The sequence below is a fragment of the Macaca nemestrina genome, chromosome 4 (assembly GCF_043159975.1).
Source record: "Macaca nemestrina isolate mMacNem1 chromosome 4, mMacNem.hap1, whole genome shotgun sequence".
NCBI classification, from domain to species: Eukaryota; Metazoa; Chordata; class Mammalia; order Primates; family Cercopithecidae; genus Macaca; species Macaca nemestrina.
The window spans coordinates 88,754,128-88,772,373 of NC_092128.1; the positions used below are offsets into that span (position 1 = coordinate 88,754,128).

An 18,246-nucleotide genomic window follows, 5' to 3' on the forward strand; every position below is an offset into this window, starting at 1 on the left:
ACCAACAGGTTCTTATGCCCACTGTACAGTAATAAACCAATACACTGAGACAGACAGGTTTGCAGCAGAGAAAGAGTTTAATAATCACAGGGTGGCTGAGTGAGAAGATGGGAGGAGACCCTCAAATCCATCTCCTGAAGGAGTTCGGAGCTGCAGTTTTTAAGGGAATCATGGATGGCAAGGGGTTAGAAAATTGGGATTGTTGATTGGCCAGGGTAAGGGGGATAAAATCATCAGGATGTGAAAACTGCATTCTTTGGTGAGTCAGCTCCTCGTGGGGTCCTTCAGCTGACGTCAGTAGTTTCACTGGTATGTAGGACTTGAAAGGATATCTCAAAGGGAAAACTTAACTTTTCATAATGTTCAAGTTGTTATCTACAGAGCAGTTAAGGGAACTATAATCCAGAGTCTATGTGATTCTAGGACAGCAGGCATCACTCAACTATGAGGAAGCAGGTCAGAAGGCAAGCTGACCTAATGATTAATGCTGAATGTGGTGCAAGCTCAGTTTATTTAGTTTCTCCTCTTCCCTTCCTCCCTGATTAATTTTATAAAGTTTATAAGGATCGTTTCACTGGAAAGTTTTTTTTTTTAGATGGAGTTTCACTCTTATTGCCCAGGTTGGCATAAAATGGCACGATCTTGGCTCACTGCAACCTCTGCCTCCCGGATTCACGCAATCTCCTGCCTCAGCCTCCTGAGTAGCATGGCACCTGCCACCATGCCCAGCTAATTTTTTGTATTTTTGGTAGAGATGGGGTTTCACCATGTTGGCCAGGCTGATCGCGAACTCCTGATCTCAGGTGATCCACTCGCCTTGGCGTCCCAAAGTGCTGGGATTACAGGCATAAGCCACCACACCTGGCCTCACTGGGAGATTCTTAACAGCCAAACAGAAGAATTTTTCAAATGCAGTAGACAATAGAAAACTAATATTGGACTTTTGAACATTAGAATGATGAGATTAAAAGGATGCCTTTCAAGGTTACGATCAGCATTTTGTAGGAGAAAGTGTGTAGATAAGTATTAGTGGCAAGGGGATAGGTAGAATTGACTTAGGTCAGCCTTGTTAGCAGGCACGTGGGGACCTCAGCAGGGAGCTGGTCAAGGCCAAAACTGGGTGGAGAGCTACTCACAGTGGCAAAGATTAGGGTGTGGGAAGTGAGAGGGTGGCCCCAGTGAGATCAGATGGCAGCTCCAAAAACAGAGCACCCAAAAGACACAGCAAGCTTGGGCAGGATACCAGCAACAGCTAGCATCAGAAGAATGGATGTGACGGGTAGAACACAATTATAGGAAATCTAGGTAATAATGCAAGAGAGTTGAACAGATGTGATAATGCAGGAGGTGCAAGAGAAACCAGCTTCTCCTCAGGAAAGGACATAGACACTAGGACTAGCAAGCTTCTAGGGTCTTCACATCACCTGCACCTCAGGGTAGGGCCGCAGTCTAAATAGGTACAAGGGCACAGAGCTGATAGAATATAGAGAAGAAGGCAAATCAAAGGAAAAAGCTAGTCTAATGGCTAACATAAGAGGGAGGATCAGAGGGTGACAACCCAAGGAATGTCCAGACACCCAAGGCTGGGTCCTCATATGGCAGACCTTGGGCTTAGCCATGTTAGTGGTAAAGGAGAAACAGAGGGCATATGGAACCACCACTGTTGGTAACTGTTCCATTGCTGTGATTAATTTAAAATCTGCACCAGGTTGCAAATTCAAAGGTTTTGATCCTGCTTTTGTTAGGATTGGTTGAGAAGCTAGCAAGTTTCTTTCAGAATAGCCAAGGAAGGGGAGGTGAGAGACAGAAAATAGGGGTTGACCCTTGAAGCTGATGCAATACTGCAGGTAGCAAGAACCTATAATTTAACTTTTTGATATTTTAGCCTACTGATGCATGTTTTGAAGAAGTACTTATGCTTAAGGAGTACAGGAAAGACAAAACTTGGGAAAACTTGAGATGTGTACACATTCAACTTCTGTATAATTTTGAATAACTGTCATGTTTAGGAATTGGATTTTCTTATTCATTTAGATTTCTGATTACTTGACTTATTTAGAAAACATTTTTGAGCATAGGTTTTTCCTACACCTGTTTTTCTTGGGATAGCTTAAATTTCCTGCCTTATCATTAATATAAATCAATATTTCTTCAATAATTGAAGACTGCACATTACTCACAGTCCTTACTCTTTATTGAAGAAATAGAAAGTTTAGTTTTCGACAATACTTTATTAACTCCAGGACAAACGTGTTTGTAAATGAGGCCCCAATTTCAGCTTCTCTCACCTGTTGTAAGAATTCAGTACATCGCACTGATGATGTTGAGGGTCCCATTTAACTCGAAGGGACTTTGATTCCATGGTTTCCTTACAAGTCTAGGGCACACGCCTATATACATTAAAAAGGTTACTCAAAGATTTTGCTTGTTTGAATATATATTAATTATTAAACTTTGCATAAATAGCATTTTAGGGTGTTTATTAAAATTTCCCAAATGTGGTTACCCAAATTCTGTAACCAAACAGAGGAACACACAAAGAGTCTTATAAGTGAGTCAGCTAATGGAGGGAGAGTTCTGTTTCAAGTAAATAAAGGAGAAAATCTAGGCTTTTTTTCATGTCCACGTAATGTGACCAAAACCGTTCTAGCTGTTTCACACATAAACGTTTATATTAAATTATAGCAGTTGCATGAGGTATTTTGTCTCTTTTGTGGAAATGAAGAATCAAAGGTTCAAAGACATGTATTAATTGGTTACTACTATAGCTGATAATACAACTAATATTATAATATTATACAACTAATGCACCATAATACAGTTGTACAGTAATATAGCTGGCACAGCCAGAATTTACCTTAAACTCTAATTCTAAAGCTCATTTTTTGTTCACTGTCCCTTTCAGAAATATGGCTGCATATATAAGCTTTTATAAAAGAAATAGTCAAAATCCATTTTTTCCAGATACTGCAGTTGTGAAGTTTATATCAGTATATATTGCTGAGCCAATAAAATAAGTTTAACCCCATAGATTAACCCAAACTTTTAAAAATATAATAATTTGGTATTTCTCCAGATAAAAATCAGCTGAGAAGTTGCCCTGGTCTACAGATAACCTTATGAGAGGGATGGCATTTAAGTTTTGCCTTCTATGCCAGTTCTTATCAATTGATAGTGGCTGCCTGGATACCTGCATGGAGAAAGAATCTGGGGTCATGTCTCAAGTCAGCAGGAAGGAATTCTAGGATCCATGAGAGATGGAGGCCATGGTCACAGTAGGGTAAAGTAGCAGCTCAAGTACTGGCCAGAGCTGCCACAGGTATTAGTAAAGTAGTATGTGTTTTGGAATGTTAGTGCTCAAAACTGTCCTCTGCACTCAAAATTATCTCGATTAGTCTTGGTTTTGAGGCTTAGTGTTTCCTAAGCTTGCCTGATCATAAGAATCATTGAAGATAATCATTTAAAAATATTGTTTCCCAAACCTCTTATCTGAAGATTCAGGATGTCAAGAGTGGGAAGCCAGGAATTTGATAACTTGGCAAGTTTGGGAATGTATGAGTTGCCAGTATTTTCGGAAAGCCCCTGTGAAGGACAAAATTCTTATTAATGAGTAATATTTTAAGATGTAATTTTCCTAATAGAGACTTGAGTACTAATAAGCAAGGAGCAAACAAAAGATCAATTTGAGGTTGTGTGCAGTGGTGCACTCCCAAAATCCCAGTGCTTTGGGAGGCTGAGGCAGGAGGATTACTGAAGCCCAGGAGTTCAAAACCAGTCTGGGCAACATAGTGATACCCCATCTATCTACAAAAGAAAATAACTTAAAAATTAGCCAGGCATGGTAATAGTCCTGTGGTCCCAGCTATTCGAGAGGTTGAGGTGGGAGGATTGCTTGAGTCCAGGAATTTGGGGCTGCAGTAAGCTCTGACCTACACCAATGCATGCCAACCTGGGCAATAGAGTGAGACCCTGTCTTGAAAAAAATTAAAATAAAAAAGGTCAATTCGATGGTGACTGACTGGAGATAGAGAAGTTCAGAGCGTGTGATAGCTTACCTACCTTATCTGAATCTGCCCCAGCTTGCTGACTTAATCTCACTCTGCTGTGCCTCTTGCTCACTCTACTCCAGCCACACTGGTCTTCTTCCTGTTGCTGTAATTCATGCATGTTCCCACCTCAAAGCCTTTGCTCATGCTGTTCTTCCTGCATCTTCTGCTATGCTTGGAGACCTTCACAGGCCTAGTTTTTCTAATCCTTCCTTAACTGGTAGGTTATTAAGTGGAAAAGCCAAATGGTAAGTATACTAGTCTGTTCTCATGCTGCTAATAAAGACATACCCAAGAGTGGGTAATTTATAAAGGAAAGAGGTTTAATTGACTCACAGTTCTGCATGACTGGGGAGGCCTCACAATCATGGTGGAAAGTGAGTGAGGAGAAAAGTCCCATCTTACATGGCAGCAGGCAAGAAAACTTGTGCAGAGGAACTCCCATTTATAAAACCATCAGATCTCATGAGACTTATTCACTACCACAATAACAGTATGGGGGAACCACCCCCGTGATTCAATTATCTCCACCTGGCCCTACCCTTGACACATGGAGATTATTACAATTCAAGGTGAGATTTGGGTGAGGACACAGCCAAAACATATCAGTAAGCAAGGAGGAAGAAGAAAAGCACAATTTTCAGTCTGTGAAACAGGCACTACTCATTGCCTGTTCCACAACCAGAGACTCTTTAATGTTGCAAAAGGGAGGCTCCCTTCCCATGCCGTAAGCAGTGAGTTATGCCAGTCATTACTTAGCATTTGCAATGAAATCAAGAAGAAAAAAATTAACAGTTTTCCTAGAAAAGAAAGAAAGAGAATGATGCATATAAAAACAGAAGAAGAAAGTCACTAGTTGCATAATAATTAATCAGGATAAAATGTGTTATTTAAAACCATTCAATCACTGCCTTATCTTTTCTCATTCTTACAGGGTACCCATAAGTATAATCATCTGACTGTATCTTTGAAATAGAATTAGGATTTGGGGAGCATCTTAATAAACACTAACTGAAGCCACTCTGAAGAAAACATCATTAATCATGTCATAGATAAGAGATTCTGTCAGCATCACATTTAGAAATTTATATCCAGACTAAATTCCCGTAAACAACTCTTGTGTGCATTAGGGATTGGAAAAAATGAAGGCTTCTTGGTTTACTATAACACTAAAAAAATATTGTTTAGGCCTAATTTCTCAAAATGGAACCCACCCAGGTACATGTGGTTTCCCAATTGCAGAATCTTTCCAGTACAGTTCAGTTTGCACCACGCTGCTGAATTCTCTTTAGAAAGTACTGTTTTTGCCCAGTGCTCTGGCTCATGCCTGTAATCCCAGCACTTTGGGGAGGCCAAGGGGGGCACACTGCTTGAGGCCAGGAGTTTGAGACCAGCCTGGGCAACATGGTAAAACACCGTCTCTACTAAAAATACAAAAAATTAGCCAGGTGTGGTGGCACACACCTGTAATTCCAGCTACTCCAGAGGCTGAGGCACAAGAATTGCTTGAACAGGAGAGGCAGAGGTTTCAGTGAGCCAAGATTGGGCCAATGCATTCCAGGCTGGGCAACAGAGCAAAACTCCGTCTCAAAAAATAAAATAAAATAAAATAAAATAATATGAACTAAAAAAAGAGAAAGAAAATACTGTTTTCACTCCATTAGCCATCTACTGAAAATCCACTTAAAAAGTTACAAGGGCTCCTCATTGCTCTTTTAAATAAATGAAAAAAATCCTTAGGCTGGTATTTAAGATGCCTACTTAGTTATTCCTAGGTTTACCTATCATTAAGTAAGGTTTATACCAATTTTTAAAAATCAACCAAAGCACAATAGCTATTTAGTACTCGATTAGTCTATTTAGATGCTATTCCTGCCTTCTGCTGAGATAGTTGACTAGATCTATGAGTCACACACTTAATTTCTTCAGCAAAAGGTTATCTAGCCACACCGTTGGCCTTCTATTCAGAGCATGATTTTCTAACAATGAATTTCCTAATTTTTATGTTCTTTGCCATCTGGATAGGCTAAGAAACTCGACAAATCATCAAGTTCTGGTTCCTGTTTACTTTATTCCTTCCATATTTATCACTTTCATCTCCCCTTTTACTCTAAGTAGCAAGGAGGAACCAGGCTGCATCTTCAACACTTAGCTTGGAAATCTCAGCGAAATATCCAAGTTCATCACTTAGAAGTTCTGCCTTCCATCCAACAGTAGAACACAATTCAGTCACGTTTTCTGCCACTTTATAACAACGACCGTCTTTCCTTCAATTTCAAATAACATACCCCTCATTTTCTTTTGAGGCCTCACTGGAGGCATATTTAATGTTGATATTCCTACCAACAATCTGCTTGCAAGGACACATATATTCTCTAAGATGAGAGAAGCATCGCTTCCTTCTGAGCCCTCACCAGAATCTCTTTTAACAACTCTGTTTCTACCAACAGTCTTTTCGAAGCAATTTAGGCTTTTTCTTTCATATACCTCAGCATTCACTCAGCCTGTACCATTACCCAATTCCAAGGCCACTTCCACATTCCTACATATCTGTTATAACAGGACTCCACTTCCTGCTACCAGAATCTGTATTAGTTTCCTGGGGGGTGGGGGAGCAGTAACAAATTACTTATAAACTAGGGGCTTAAAACAACAGAAATTTATTCTCTGGAGGCCAAAAGTCCGAAGTCAAGGTGTCAGCAGTGTTGGTTCCTTATGGAGACACCGAGGGAGAATCTGTTTCTTGTGTATTTCCTAGCTTCTGGTAGCTGCTAGCAGTCCTTGGCAATTCTTGGCTTATAGACATGTCACTCTAATCTCTGCCTCCATCATCAATGACTTTCTCTTTTGTGTCTCTGTCTCTCCAGCCTCCTTTTGCCTATTCATTCCTGTAATGGTATTTAAGGCCCAACCGAAATCCAGCATGATCTCACCTCAAAATCCTAAACTTATTTACATCTGTAAAGACCTTTTATCCAAATAAGGTCACATTCACAGGTTCTGGGGGTTGTGATTTGGATATATCCTTTTGGGGGCCACTATTCAGCCTACTATCCCTTTTGCTCCCCAAATTTCATGTCTGTCCACAAATAAAACATGTTCACCCCATCTCAACATCTCCAAAAGTCTCAGCCCCTGATAACATCAACACTAAGTCCAAAATCTCACCTAAACATCATCAGCTCAAAAGCCTCAGATCTTGTCATCTAAATCATATATGGGTGAGACTATGGGTATAAATTATCCTGGGGCAGCAATTCCTCTCTATCTCTGGATCATGAACATGGAAAACAAGTTATCTACTTCCAAAATACAATAGTGGGACAGGCATTGCTTATCCTTATGCATGAATTGGGTTTACAATATATATCCTTATACATTCCTATTCAAAAAGAGAGAAATTGGAAAGAATAAAAAGGTTGTCAGTCCCAACACTGAAATCTAGTAGGACAAATTTAAGTAAGTTTCAATACCTAAGACCAATTCTCTGTGGCTTGATGCTTGCTATAGACAAAAGGTTTTCGTCTCCCCAAAATTCATATATTGAAATCCTAACCCCTAATATGATGGTATTAGGAGGTGGAACCTTTGGTGAGTGATTAGGTCGTTAGGGTGGAGACCCCATGAATGGGATTAATGCCCTTATAAAAGAGACCCCCAAGAGTTCCCTAACCCCTCTGTCATGTGAGGATACAGTGAAAAGACAGCTGTCCATGAACCTGTAAGTGGGCCCTCACCAGACACAGAATCTTCTAGCACCTTGCTCTTGTACTTTTCATCCTTCAGAGCTGTCAGAAGTAAATTTCCGCTGTTTGTAAGCCACCCAGTGTATGGTAGTTTATCACAGCAACCTGAGTGGACTAAGACGTTGCTTCACTTGCTGGGGCCACAGCTCTAGCCTCTGAGTCTGCAGCAATAGCTCCATTAGCCTCTAGGCCTATGGCGGCAGCTCAGTTTGCTTCTGGGCTGTCCTCAGCAGCCCCAACTGGCCCCTGCGCCACTCTGCCCTTAGAGTCATTCATCCTCTCTCAAAGGGTAGCACACATTTGTAGCTGAGTATCTCTATCAGTCTGTTTCTGGCTGTAGAATCCCAGAAGTCATGTTTCAATCATATCTTTTATGAGTTCTGAGTTTTGTATCCTTCTTAAAAAGGGCTCTTGGACAGATGTGGCAGCTCACACCTGTAATCCCAGAACTTTGGGAGGTTGAGTCGGGAGGATTTCTTGAATCCAGCAGTTCCAACTTCCCTGGCCAACATGGTGAAACCCCATCTCTACTAAAAATACAAAAATTAACCAAGTGTGGTGGCATGCACCTGTAATCCCAGCTACTTAGGACAATTGCTTGATCCCAGAGGAGCTGGAGGATGCAGTGAGCTGAGATCGCTAGCCACTGCACTCCAGCCTAGGTGACAGAGGGATACCCTGTTTCAAAACATAAATAAATAAATAAGGCCTTTTTAACTATAACAGTATATGTGATTCCACATTTTCTCGTGCTTTACAATTCTGTTTTTTATAACCTTTCCTCTGGAATTTATTCTTGTGCATCATTTAAGGATGAGATAAAGCTCTGGTTTCCCAATCAGTAGCTAGTTATCTGGCCATATTGATTGATCAATGATTTATTTATCTATAATATGCCAGTTTTATCATATATATGAATATTTGATGTAATGCCTTTTTATTATTTATTTATTTATTTATTTATTTATTTATTTATTTATTTTAAAGAGATGAGGTCTTCCTATGTTGCCCAGGCTGGTCTCTTAACTTCTGGGTTCAAGCGATTCTCTCATCTCAGCATTTTAGCCTCTGGAGTAGCTGGGACTACAGGCATATGCTACCATTCCTGAATTGATTTAATGACATTTTAACAGAATCCCCCCTCCCTCTCTCTCTCTCTTTCTCTAAATATGGTTCTGAGCTCTCAGCCAATGGGAATTGGTGTGTAGTGTGACGAACTGTATAAAACAGTTTTCAGGCAATAAGCATAAGAACACTATAGCTTCAGCTAGGAGGTCCACTGCTTAGCTACCATAGGGTGAATATATTCTGCAGCATGTGTTATTTACTATTCAGTGGCCTGTCTTTTGTTTATTTTGTATTCTGTAGAGAAGTTTGTCCCAAATGACTGTGTGTGTGAAAATAATAATGTTGAATATGCTTCACATAAGCAAGAAAATAGTGTTGCAATGGGTCTTAAAAGTAGAGGCCGCAGAGAGGCTTTTGAAGAGGCACTTCCCAGGATACAGTCAAGGAAGCAGAAGGTTAAGATCGTGCAGAAACTAGATATTGGTAAGTGCTAACTGACATTAAAAAGGCCATCCTAAGCATCACTGTGATCTGGATTGACCAACAATTGTATGAAGATAGCTAGGAAAAAACTATGGCAGGAGTCTAATCCCCACTTCGGAGAATCTGAGTAGACCGCAGAAGTGGTTGCCAAGGCAGGATATCAGGAAAACATCTCTATAGGGACTTTGCGAGAGCAATTCTCTGATAGAGTTGATTCAGTTATGTACCTCTTTCCAGTAACACAGTCCCTCCACTAAATAGGGCATGTGTGTACTAAATTCCTGTAAGTATACCTGAGTCTGTTTCAGGAATATACATTCTGCAATATTATGTGTCCATTCCTGCATCAATACCACATTTTAATCACTGTAGCTTTGAAATGTTTTAATGTATTATAATGCAAAAAAGATCTTGAATATTTTTGCTTATTTACTTTTCCAGATGAACTTTAAGAAAAGCTTGTGTCAAGTTCTCTTTTCTTAAAAATCCCTTTGGCCAGGTGCCTCACACCTACAATCTCAGCACTTTGGGAGGCTGTGAAGGGCAGATCACTTGAGGTCAGGAGTTCAAGATCAGCCTGGCCAACATGGTGAAATCCCTTTTCTACTAAAAAAAAAAAAAAATACAAAAATTAGCAGAGTGTCGTAGCAGACACCTATAATCCTAGCTACTGGGGAGGCTGAGGCAGGCGAACCGCTTGAACCCGGGAGGCAGAGGTACGGTGAGCCAAGATGGGGCCACTACCCTCCAGCCTCGGTGACAGAGGGAGATTCTGACAAAAAGAAAAAAAAAAATCCCTTTAAGATTTTGATTGGGTTCACACTGACTTGATAGGAAACTATCATGTTTGCAATATTGTTCTTCCTATCCAAGTTCATAATGTATTTATTCAGGTATTTTCTATATCCTTTAGCAACTTTTTTTTCATACAAATCCTACAGTTTTAGGATTTGTTACTGGTCATGTTGTAGATTTTATTGTTTCAGGTTGTGGAAACATTTCTTTCGATTATGTTTTAAAATTATATTTTACTGGTATTTAGGAAAGATGTCATTTTATCTTACATACTTTCACTTTACTGACTTCTCTTATGAATTCTGAGTTTTTCTTTTGATTGTTGGAATTTTTGTTGGCAATCATGACATCTTCAAATAATGAAAGTCTTTCCTTCTGGTAATGATACCACTCTTTTTTTCCTTGCCTTGTTCCCATTGGTTTAGAAATTTAATGATAATGTTTTCAATGTTTCATCATTAAGTATGCCCTTAATTACGTCTATGCCAGATTTTCTCTAGCAGGTCAAGCAAGCTTTGTTCTATTCCTATTTTACTGAGAGTTTCATTTTTTAATAATATTGTTAAGATGATAGTAGTAAAGTTGCTGTGCTATATATGGTCTACATACATTTCTTTTAAAAATTTATTAAGACTTTTTATGAACTATTATATATTTTTTCTTTTTAAAAAATCTTTAAAACCTGTGAAACCTATTATATTTGCTTCATGCATGCTTGAATTGTAAATTATGTTTAATTTCTATATTAAGTTGTGATAATGAAGTCATTTAAACTCTATAATACCTTTTCTTGATAATTTATGAGAGTTTTGTCAAAATTTCCTTCTTTGATTATGATTGTACATTATTCATTTCTTCTTATATTCTCACTGTTTTGCTTTTCTTTTTATATTTCCATGTTGAGTTGTTAGGTGGATAAAGACTCATGATGATTATAACTTATTGGTGGGTTTAATCAGCAAAGCACGTTCCACTTTTGTTTTGACTAAAACTATGATTGCTCATTTCTTTTTGTTACCATTTACTTGGTATATTTTTCTCTATCTCTTTATACCAAACTTTTTAGATGTGTGTCCTATAAATAGCATATTATTAGGTATTTTAGCTACCCAATCTAAAAATGTATCTTTTATAAAATTAACCTATTGATTTTTGTGATAATATATATTTGGCACTTTATCCTTGCTATGTTTTCTTTCTTATTTCCTATCTTCAGCTTGATTTGTGGAGTTTTGCTTATTCTCCCCCAAACTACCACTCCACCTTTTTTTTCTTTCTAGGAGTCTGGAAGCTATTTATCCTATTCCTTTATTCTCTGGCTTGCTCCTTGCCCTTGAATTTTAGAAAATACGTTGTTTAAACTCAGGTTTTTCTATAATGTGAATGATTGTTGTTGATAACCTCCATCCAAAACTAGACAAGATCCTGAATATATTTACACTAAGCCTAACTCCTCCCAGCCTCCCATATTTTGTGGGTATCATCTGGTATTTTACAGATTTTTAAAAAAATTACTTCATAATGTGGCCCAATTTTTATGAGTTTTACCTTAATAACGGCCTTAATCCTTATAGTAACTTCATAAAAATGATTTTTCTATCAGTTTCACTTCTTTTTTTTGCTTACCACCATCTCTTTTACTCTCTGTGTTCTTCTTGGCTGTGTATGTTTTTTATTTTCAGTATCTCCAAGAAGTACTTTCAGGAAACATTAATGGTAGTATTTTCTGAGTTCCTTAATATTGTCTTCATATGTCAATGATAGTTTGGCTAAGCACAGAAATTTAGGTTAAAAATAATATTCCTTTAGAACTGCAAGGAAATTATTCCATTTTGCTTACTGCCCAAGAGTTCAAATGAAAAATTTAAAGCAATCTGAACATTGTTTCTTTAAAACTTTCTTGTTTTTTACTCTTTGGAAATTCTTAGTGATTTTCTTTTTCTTGGAGATCAGAAATTTCACATGATAAATCTAGGTGTGGTGCTCTGCACCACTCCTCTCCACCCCGCACACATATGCAGATATTTTGTTGGTTTTCCCTAAAAAGGACAATAACAACACTTTAAAAATATAAATCTGAGGTCATTTGAGGGGCCAACAAAATACAAGGAAGGGAGATAATAATTAAATGTTTAAATTTAACAAAAGGCACTACAATGTCACCTAACATCTACTACCATGGTGGTAACAGACTAAGGAAGATTAAGTTACAGCAAAAATAACTAATATAAATATTAGCGATTATATAGCAAAAAGTGGGTTTGCTTTCCAGAAGACTATGGTACCCTGACCATTTGGGTCCAGTAGGATATTTAGCAAGGAAAAGGTCAAGATGGGTGGAGGTAAAGCTAAATCAAAAGCAACAGGTATAACTGAGAATCCAAGATAGATAGTCTCCAAATAGATGGTGACAGATCTATCTTCCTCCTCTCAAGAAGCATTTGCTGTCCTTTGTTGCTTCCTCTCAAGATCCCAGTGGCTGCTCAAGCTGAAAGTTACCTATTCCTGCCTTTCAGGGGGTTCAGCAACCAGAACTAATTTTGTGGTTGCTCAGGGCTCTTGCTGCAACTGAGCATAGAACTTGGAGAATTTGTGACACAAAGTGGGGGTTGGGGCCAAGGGGTAGATTGGGTGGCTTTATTGCTAGTTGTTCTGAAAAAAGAAAACTCTGAAGCATTCACACGTAAGTTTTCCAATCACTTTCAAATACCTCTACAAAACACCGTCAAAAGCCTGAAATCTTGCAGCAGAAGGGCTATAGTTAAAGCTGCGGGGCTCACAAAATCATCAAAGAAGCCAGATGAGACAACCCAGCCAGGAAATCATAGTGATCATTCTTAACCTGTTTTTCCCTAATTTAAGGTAAACTCTTATATACCTGATGTGGGATGTAGAAAGTTACACTGGAGCAAGCTGACTCTTCTGCTGAACTTTTAATCAAACCTAAGAAAAAATAAAGGCAAGGTTTATTTTTATTAATCTTATTTTATTTTAAAATAGCATAACCTAGAAGTTATTCTGTTATAAAGGAACATGGCTGAACAGGTAGGAAACAGATTCCCCATTATGAGTTCTCCTTATGGCTTCTGCAAGGATCATAGAGATGTCAATTACTCGTATTTTGGAGCAATGCTTCATCTTATCCTCTTGAGGTATGGTATTGGTGACTACCACTGCTTCAAAGCATGCAGTGTTGATGCGAGAAATGGCTGGGCCAGAAAAGATTCCATGAGTCAAGATAGCATAAACTCTGGTGGCTCCAGCTGAGAGAAGTTTGTCAGCCGCGAGGCAGATTGTACCACAAGTGTCTGCCATGTCATCTACAAGGATAGCCACACGATCATTCACATCTCCCACTAGCACCATGCAGTCCACTTCATTGGCCTTCTTCCGTTCTTTATGAATCAAAGCAAAGTCCACTTTCAACTGGTCTGCAATGGAGGTCACTCTCTTAGCTCCACCAGCATCTGGCGAGACAATAGTGCAGTTCTTCCACTCAGAGATATTCTCCCTTATCCACTTCAGGACAGTTGGCTCTGCATACAGGTTGTCTACTGGGATATCAAAAAAGCCCTGAATTTGAGAAGCATGTAGGTCCATGGTGATGATATGATCTGCACCTGCTATAGACAGCATATTTGCAACAAGCTTGGCAGAGATTGGGGCCCGGCTCTTATCCTTCTTATCCTGTCGGGCATAAGGGAAGCATGGGATGACTGCAGTAACTCGGCTAGCTGAAGCAATCTTGCAGGCATTAATCATGATCAAAAGCTCCATTAGACTGTCGTTGATTTCGCCACAACCACTCTGAACGATGTAGACATCCTCTCCACGCACACTCTCATCAATTTCCACGCAGGTCTCCTGGTTGCTGAATTTCTTAGTCACCACCTTGCCTAGCTCCAGGCCCAGGCGGTCGGCTATTTTCTGGGATAAGTCCTGGTGGGAGCTGCCGCTGAAGATTTTGATATTCGGCATCCTGGCCAACTACCAGAGGCACTCTGTCGAGCGATCCAGCTGCCGCTGAGACTGGAACGGAAGTGAAGCACAGACTCTAACGGCTTCCGGTTGTTACTCAACCGTTAGAGTCCCTTACCCCTTGCGGCGCGTGGTCCCAAATTGACCCTGGGTCTTTTGAAAAGATTCCTGCTCGCCACCTCCCACTTCACACTTTTGCTTGCCATCTCCCACTTCACACTTTTAAACTAAATAATCAAGAATTTACACTGTAAGGAATTTTTTTCTATTAGCACCAGTATTAGTTTCCTAGGGCTATTTAAACAAATTTGAATGCATAAAAACATAAAACTTCTACAAAGCAAAACCCAAGTTTAAAAGGAAAATTACCTACTAAAGTATATGCAAAGGATTATTTTAGAAAGAATTTCCCCAATGAAGTGAGAAAAAGACAATAAAATAGAAAGTTGAAAAATGGCATAAATAGGCAATCACAGTAAAAAAATAAATGGTTAAGAAACGTGAAACAATTGAGGTAATCAAGAAAACGCTATTTTCACACATCAAGTAGTCAAAATGTTAAGCTGGATAAGGTCTTCTATTTGGATGGAATGTATAAATATGTAGGTTTTGCATGGCTAATTTTGCACATAAGCTTTGACTCATCATGTATACTTCTAGGAATCTATTTCAGAGAAATTTTCACAAGCACCCCAAATATATATGGCTACATAGTAGTGTTGCTGTATTCATTCATTCAATAAATATTTTGTGAACACCTCCTATATATCAGGTATTATACTACTTCTACGGTACAAAAATGGTGCATGACAAACAGTAATTGCCCTAGAATTGTTTATAAAAGGAAAATCTGGAAAATTGCCCTAGAATTGTTTATAAAAGGAAAATGTTCATCAATAGGTAAATTACCAAATAATTAATGGTGTATACATATGCAACCATCAAACAGATTAAGTGTAATCATGTGGAAATATCTCCTAGGTATTTTTCTAAAGGTACAAAGTCAGTCACAAAAATATGCATAGTATTATGTTTATGTATTTAAGATTATGTGATACTGAAAGCATCCAAGTAGCATGGAAGTCCTCTTTATAATAATTACATTTGGAGAGGGGAGTAGGTCGTGAGAGCTGAGAATGAAGGAGGACTGTTATATTTTACTGTTGTCAGTGTGGCATTTGAACATTTATTACTTTTATAATAAAAAAAGATGAACAAAATATATTTGGTAATTAAATGTTTGTTAGCAAATTTTAAGCATACAGCTTCCATGGTGTATTGGGGCTGGAGATAGTGAGGAAGGAGGTAGAAAGGACCATAGATGCCAATAATTTCATAAAAATAATGGAGGCATCAGATACAGATCAACCATTTATATCTTGCTAATTGTGTGCCTGACATTTGGATACCAGGACGTTTTCATTTAGCCTAAACCAAATCATCATTTTTTTCATATTGTAAAATAACCAAATAATTTAATAGATTTTCTCGCCACACTTCTGGGCTTCCTTAATGTGTTGGGTTCATGAATAGGATAAGCTCAGAAATGGGATAAGAAGTGAGGTAGGCAACAAAGATGGGTAAGATTCAACAATGTCTGTGAAAAACATTACTTAGCTATAAAAAGGTAGTTTTATATATTGAATGAGGTGTCACTATAAACTCAAATAAACAGCTATGTTTTAAATATTACACCAAAATGATTTGCTGCTGTTCCAATCACCTCTCTCCTGACATCAACATGCTTGTTTCCCTAGTTCAGTCTCTTCCTGGTTGACAGTGTATGCCAGCCCATTTCTGTCTATAACCCTTCATTTGTGTTCTTTTTATCAAAAACATAAAAAAATCAACAGACCTACCTATACCACATAATTCTCACCCTTAGCCAGACTACATAAAGTGATTTCTAAAGAAAATCCCGTGGCTTAATTTAGAAGCACTAAAAAGTATTTGTAGTTTCAATTTATTTTTCTCTTACTATTCTCAGTGTGCCACACATTTTTCAGTTTTTTTAAGAAAACAAAACAGATTCTAAACAGGTTTAATATTACCTAAATAGGATTAAATGCTAATGTAAACATTTAAAACCCATACATGGTTGCATTTTCCTTGAGGTGTTAAGGAGGAGCAATTTTTGTCTTGCTGCTATTTTTGTTTCAAGCTCTAGCTGTTGCTATATGTTATAGTTCCAGAAATTTGTCTACAGTCATAAAATGTTAAGGATAGATATGGCCTTAGAGACTACCTAATCTGATATTACAATTCACAGACAGGGAACTAAGGCTCAGAGAAATGAAGCAACCTGCCTGGGATCTATCAGCTAAATAGAGGCAGAGTGTGGATTAAAATGTGGGATTCCTGAATTTCCAAGTAGGGCGGTATCAACTATACACTTTTAAGCCTTTTCTTTGAGATTTATCAGAACAAAGGAAAAATTTAAAAGTACTACAAAATATTTGCATAATTTTTTTCTTTTTTACCAAGCAACTGCAATAAAGAACAAAATCCCAAACATGAGACTGGAAAGTTTTTTGCTTAAAAACAAAACAAAACAAAACAAAACAAAAAAACAACCTTTTCCCAGAAAGAAATGAACCATTAGTAGTATCAGGGAAGTAGCTTTGTTATTCTGACATTTCTGTTACCTACCTGGTCTCTTGCAAGGGGATTTAGCGTCTGTTTACTTTGGTCTCTGTAGGTTGAGAGAGACATCTGTTTTATCATTGACTGCTTTTCACAAGTTACAGGTAGGAATGATGCCTATTGAATAGCACCTTCTATTAAGGACATTGTTTCTTAAATTACTCTGGAAACAAAAATTGTGATATAGAGACAATGCCTTATCTTTCTCCTTCCCAAGGCAAGCATATTTAAATATCATCTTTATGGATCTGTGAGAATTATTGTATTTTGAAGGTCTTTTGAGTCAATACCCAGAATATATATGTATATATATATTACCTTGGTAATAGTTTCTTGCTTTACTGATTATTCTTTTACCCTTCACAATTCCAACATAAATAATTCAAAGAGAGCTCTGATGCAGCTTGATCGGCTAGAGAAAAAAGAAACTCAGTCAGTCCTTTCAGAAAGTGAAGAAAAATGGATGTTGTATTTTAAATGAAATAAATGCTTTCACTAAACATATTTGCAGTTGACATAATGCTAGATGTTTAGGTGGCAATTATAGTTTTTTGATAAACTGTCAAATCTTGTCACAACACATGTTACAAACAAGGACAGATTTAGATGTCCTTTATGACAGTTTTGTGTAGGTTGAGAAGGTTTGGCAGTTAATTTCAAACGAGGAACATATTTTTCTTTCCAGCAGTTATCTGCTTGTTTATTAGGCAGAGTTTCTTTGTGCCTTTAATCTTAACTCATTTGACTCACAGTTCCAGATCATTATTGTAACATTACTTTACCTCATTTATTTTATTCATAATAATCATCCACAATACTTTGAGGAAACAATTTCCTACAAAGCTTCACATTGATATAAATGCTTTAAGGTTTGTTTTGTGATTGTTTATGATTAAAGTTGACTACTCTGAGTGCTTACTGAGCTTTTGGTTGGAAATCTGTCATTTATACAATAAGTGTGTAGATAGCAACTAAATAAAGCTGAGTGAAACAAATAGAATAGGAGAAATTTTTGTGATTCAGAAATGTGGCTTTAATTCTGAGTGTTATGTTAGACTCATGAGGGTATTTTTGAAATGCACTTTGGAATTTAAAAAACTTCTTGGTGAACTTAAAAATCTTAGTGTGAAATAATAATCTTGGAATGACAACAAGGTTACATGAGCTGAATATGTCATAGTAAAAGACAGACAAAGGAATACATAGAGAGGTTCCATAACTAGCAAATTGCAAATAAAAAAAAATCTTTTCAATATTTCTGTGAGATATTTTAAAGTATTTCAAAGCAATTTTTGATAATGAATATTTGGTTTTTCACATGCAATGTCAGTCTCATGAAATCAATAAAAAGATATGTTAATTTTATTTTGACAGAATCCAAGCTTCATTTATACTATTTAAACCTCTTTAAAAAGACAGTTCTTTCCTCCTCAAAAGTGACCATTTATTTAATTCTAACAATAAACATTGAGACCAGTTGTGCACTC

General features: G+C 37.7%; 1 protein-coding gene across 1 annotated transcript; it reads right to left on the bottom strand.

Annotated features, from left to right (window-relative positions):
* Nucleotides 1-13,107: 13,107 nt before the first annotated feature.
* Nucleotides 13,108-14,186, bottom strand: LOC105475643 (phosphoribosyl pyrophosphate synthetase 1 like 1). Its single transcript, XM_011731071.3, has one exon. It carries the CDS (start codon nt 14,114-14,116, stop codon nt 13,160-13,162), a length of 957 nt encoding a protein of 318 aa, XP_011729373.1. The 5' UTR covers nt 14,117-14,186; the 3' UTR covers nt 13,108-13,159.
* Nucleotides 14,187-18,246: the final 4,060 nt, after the last annotated feature.

Coding starts and splice junctions, on each gene's coding strand:
- LOC105475643 (XM_011731071.3), bottom strand. CDS start 14,116: ATGCCGAATATCAAAATCTTCAGCGGCAGCTCCCACCAGGACTTATCC.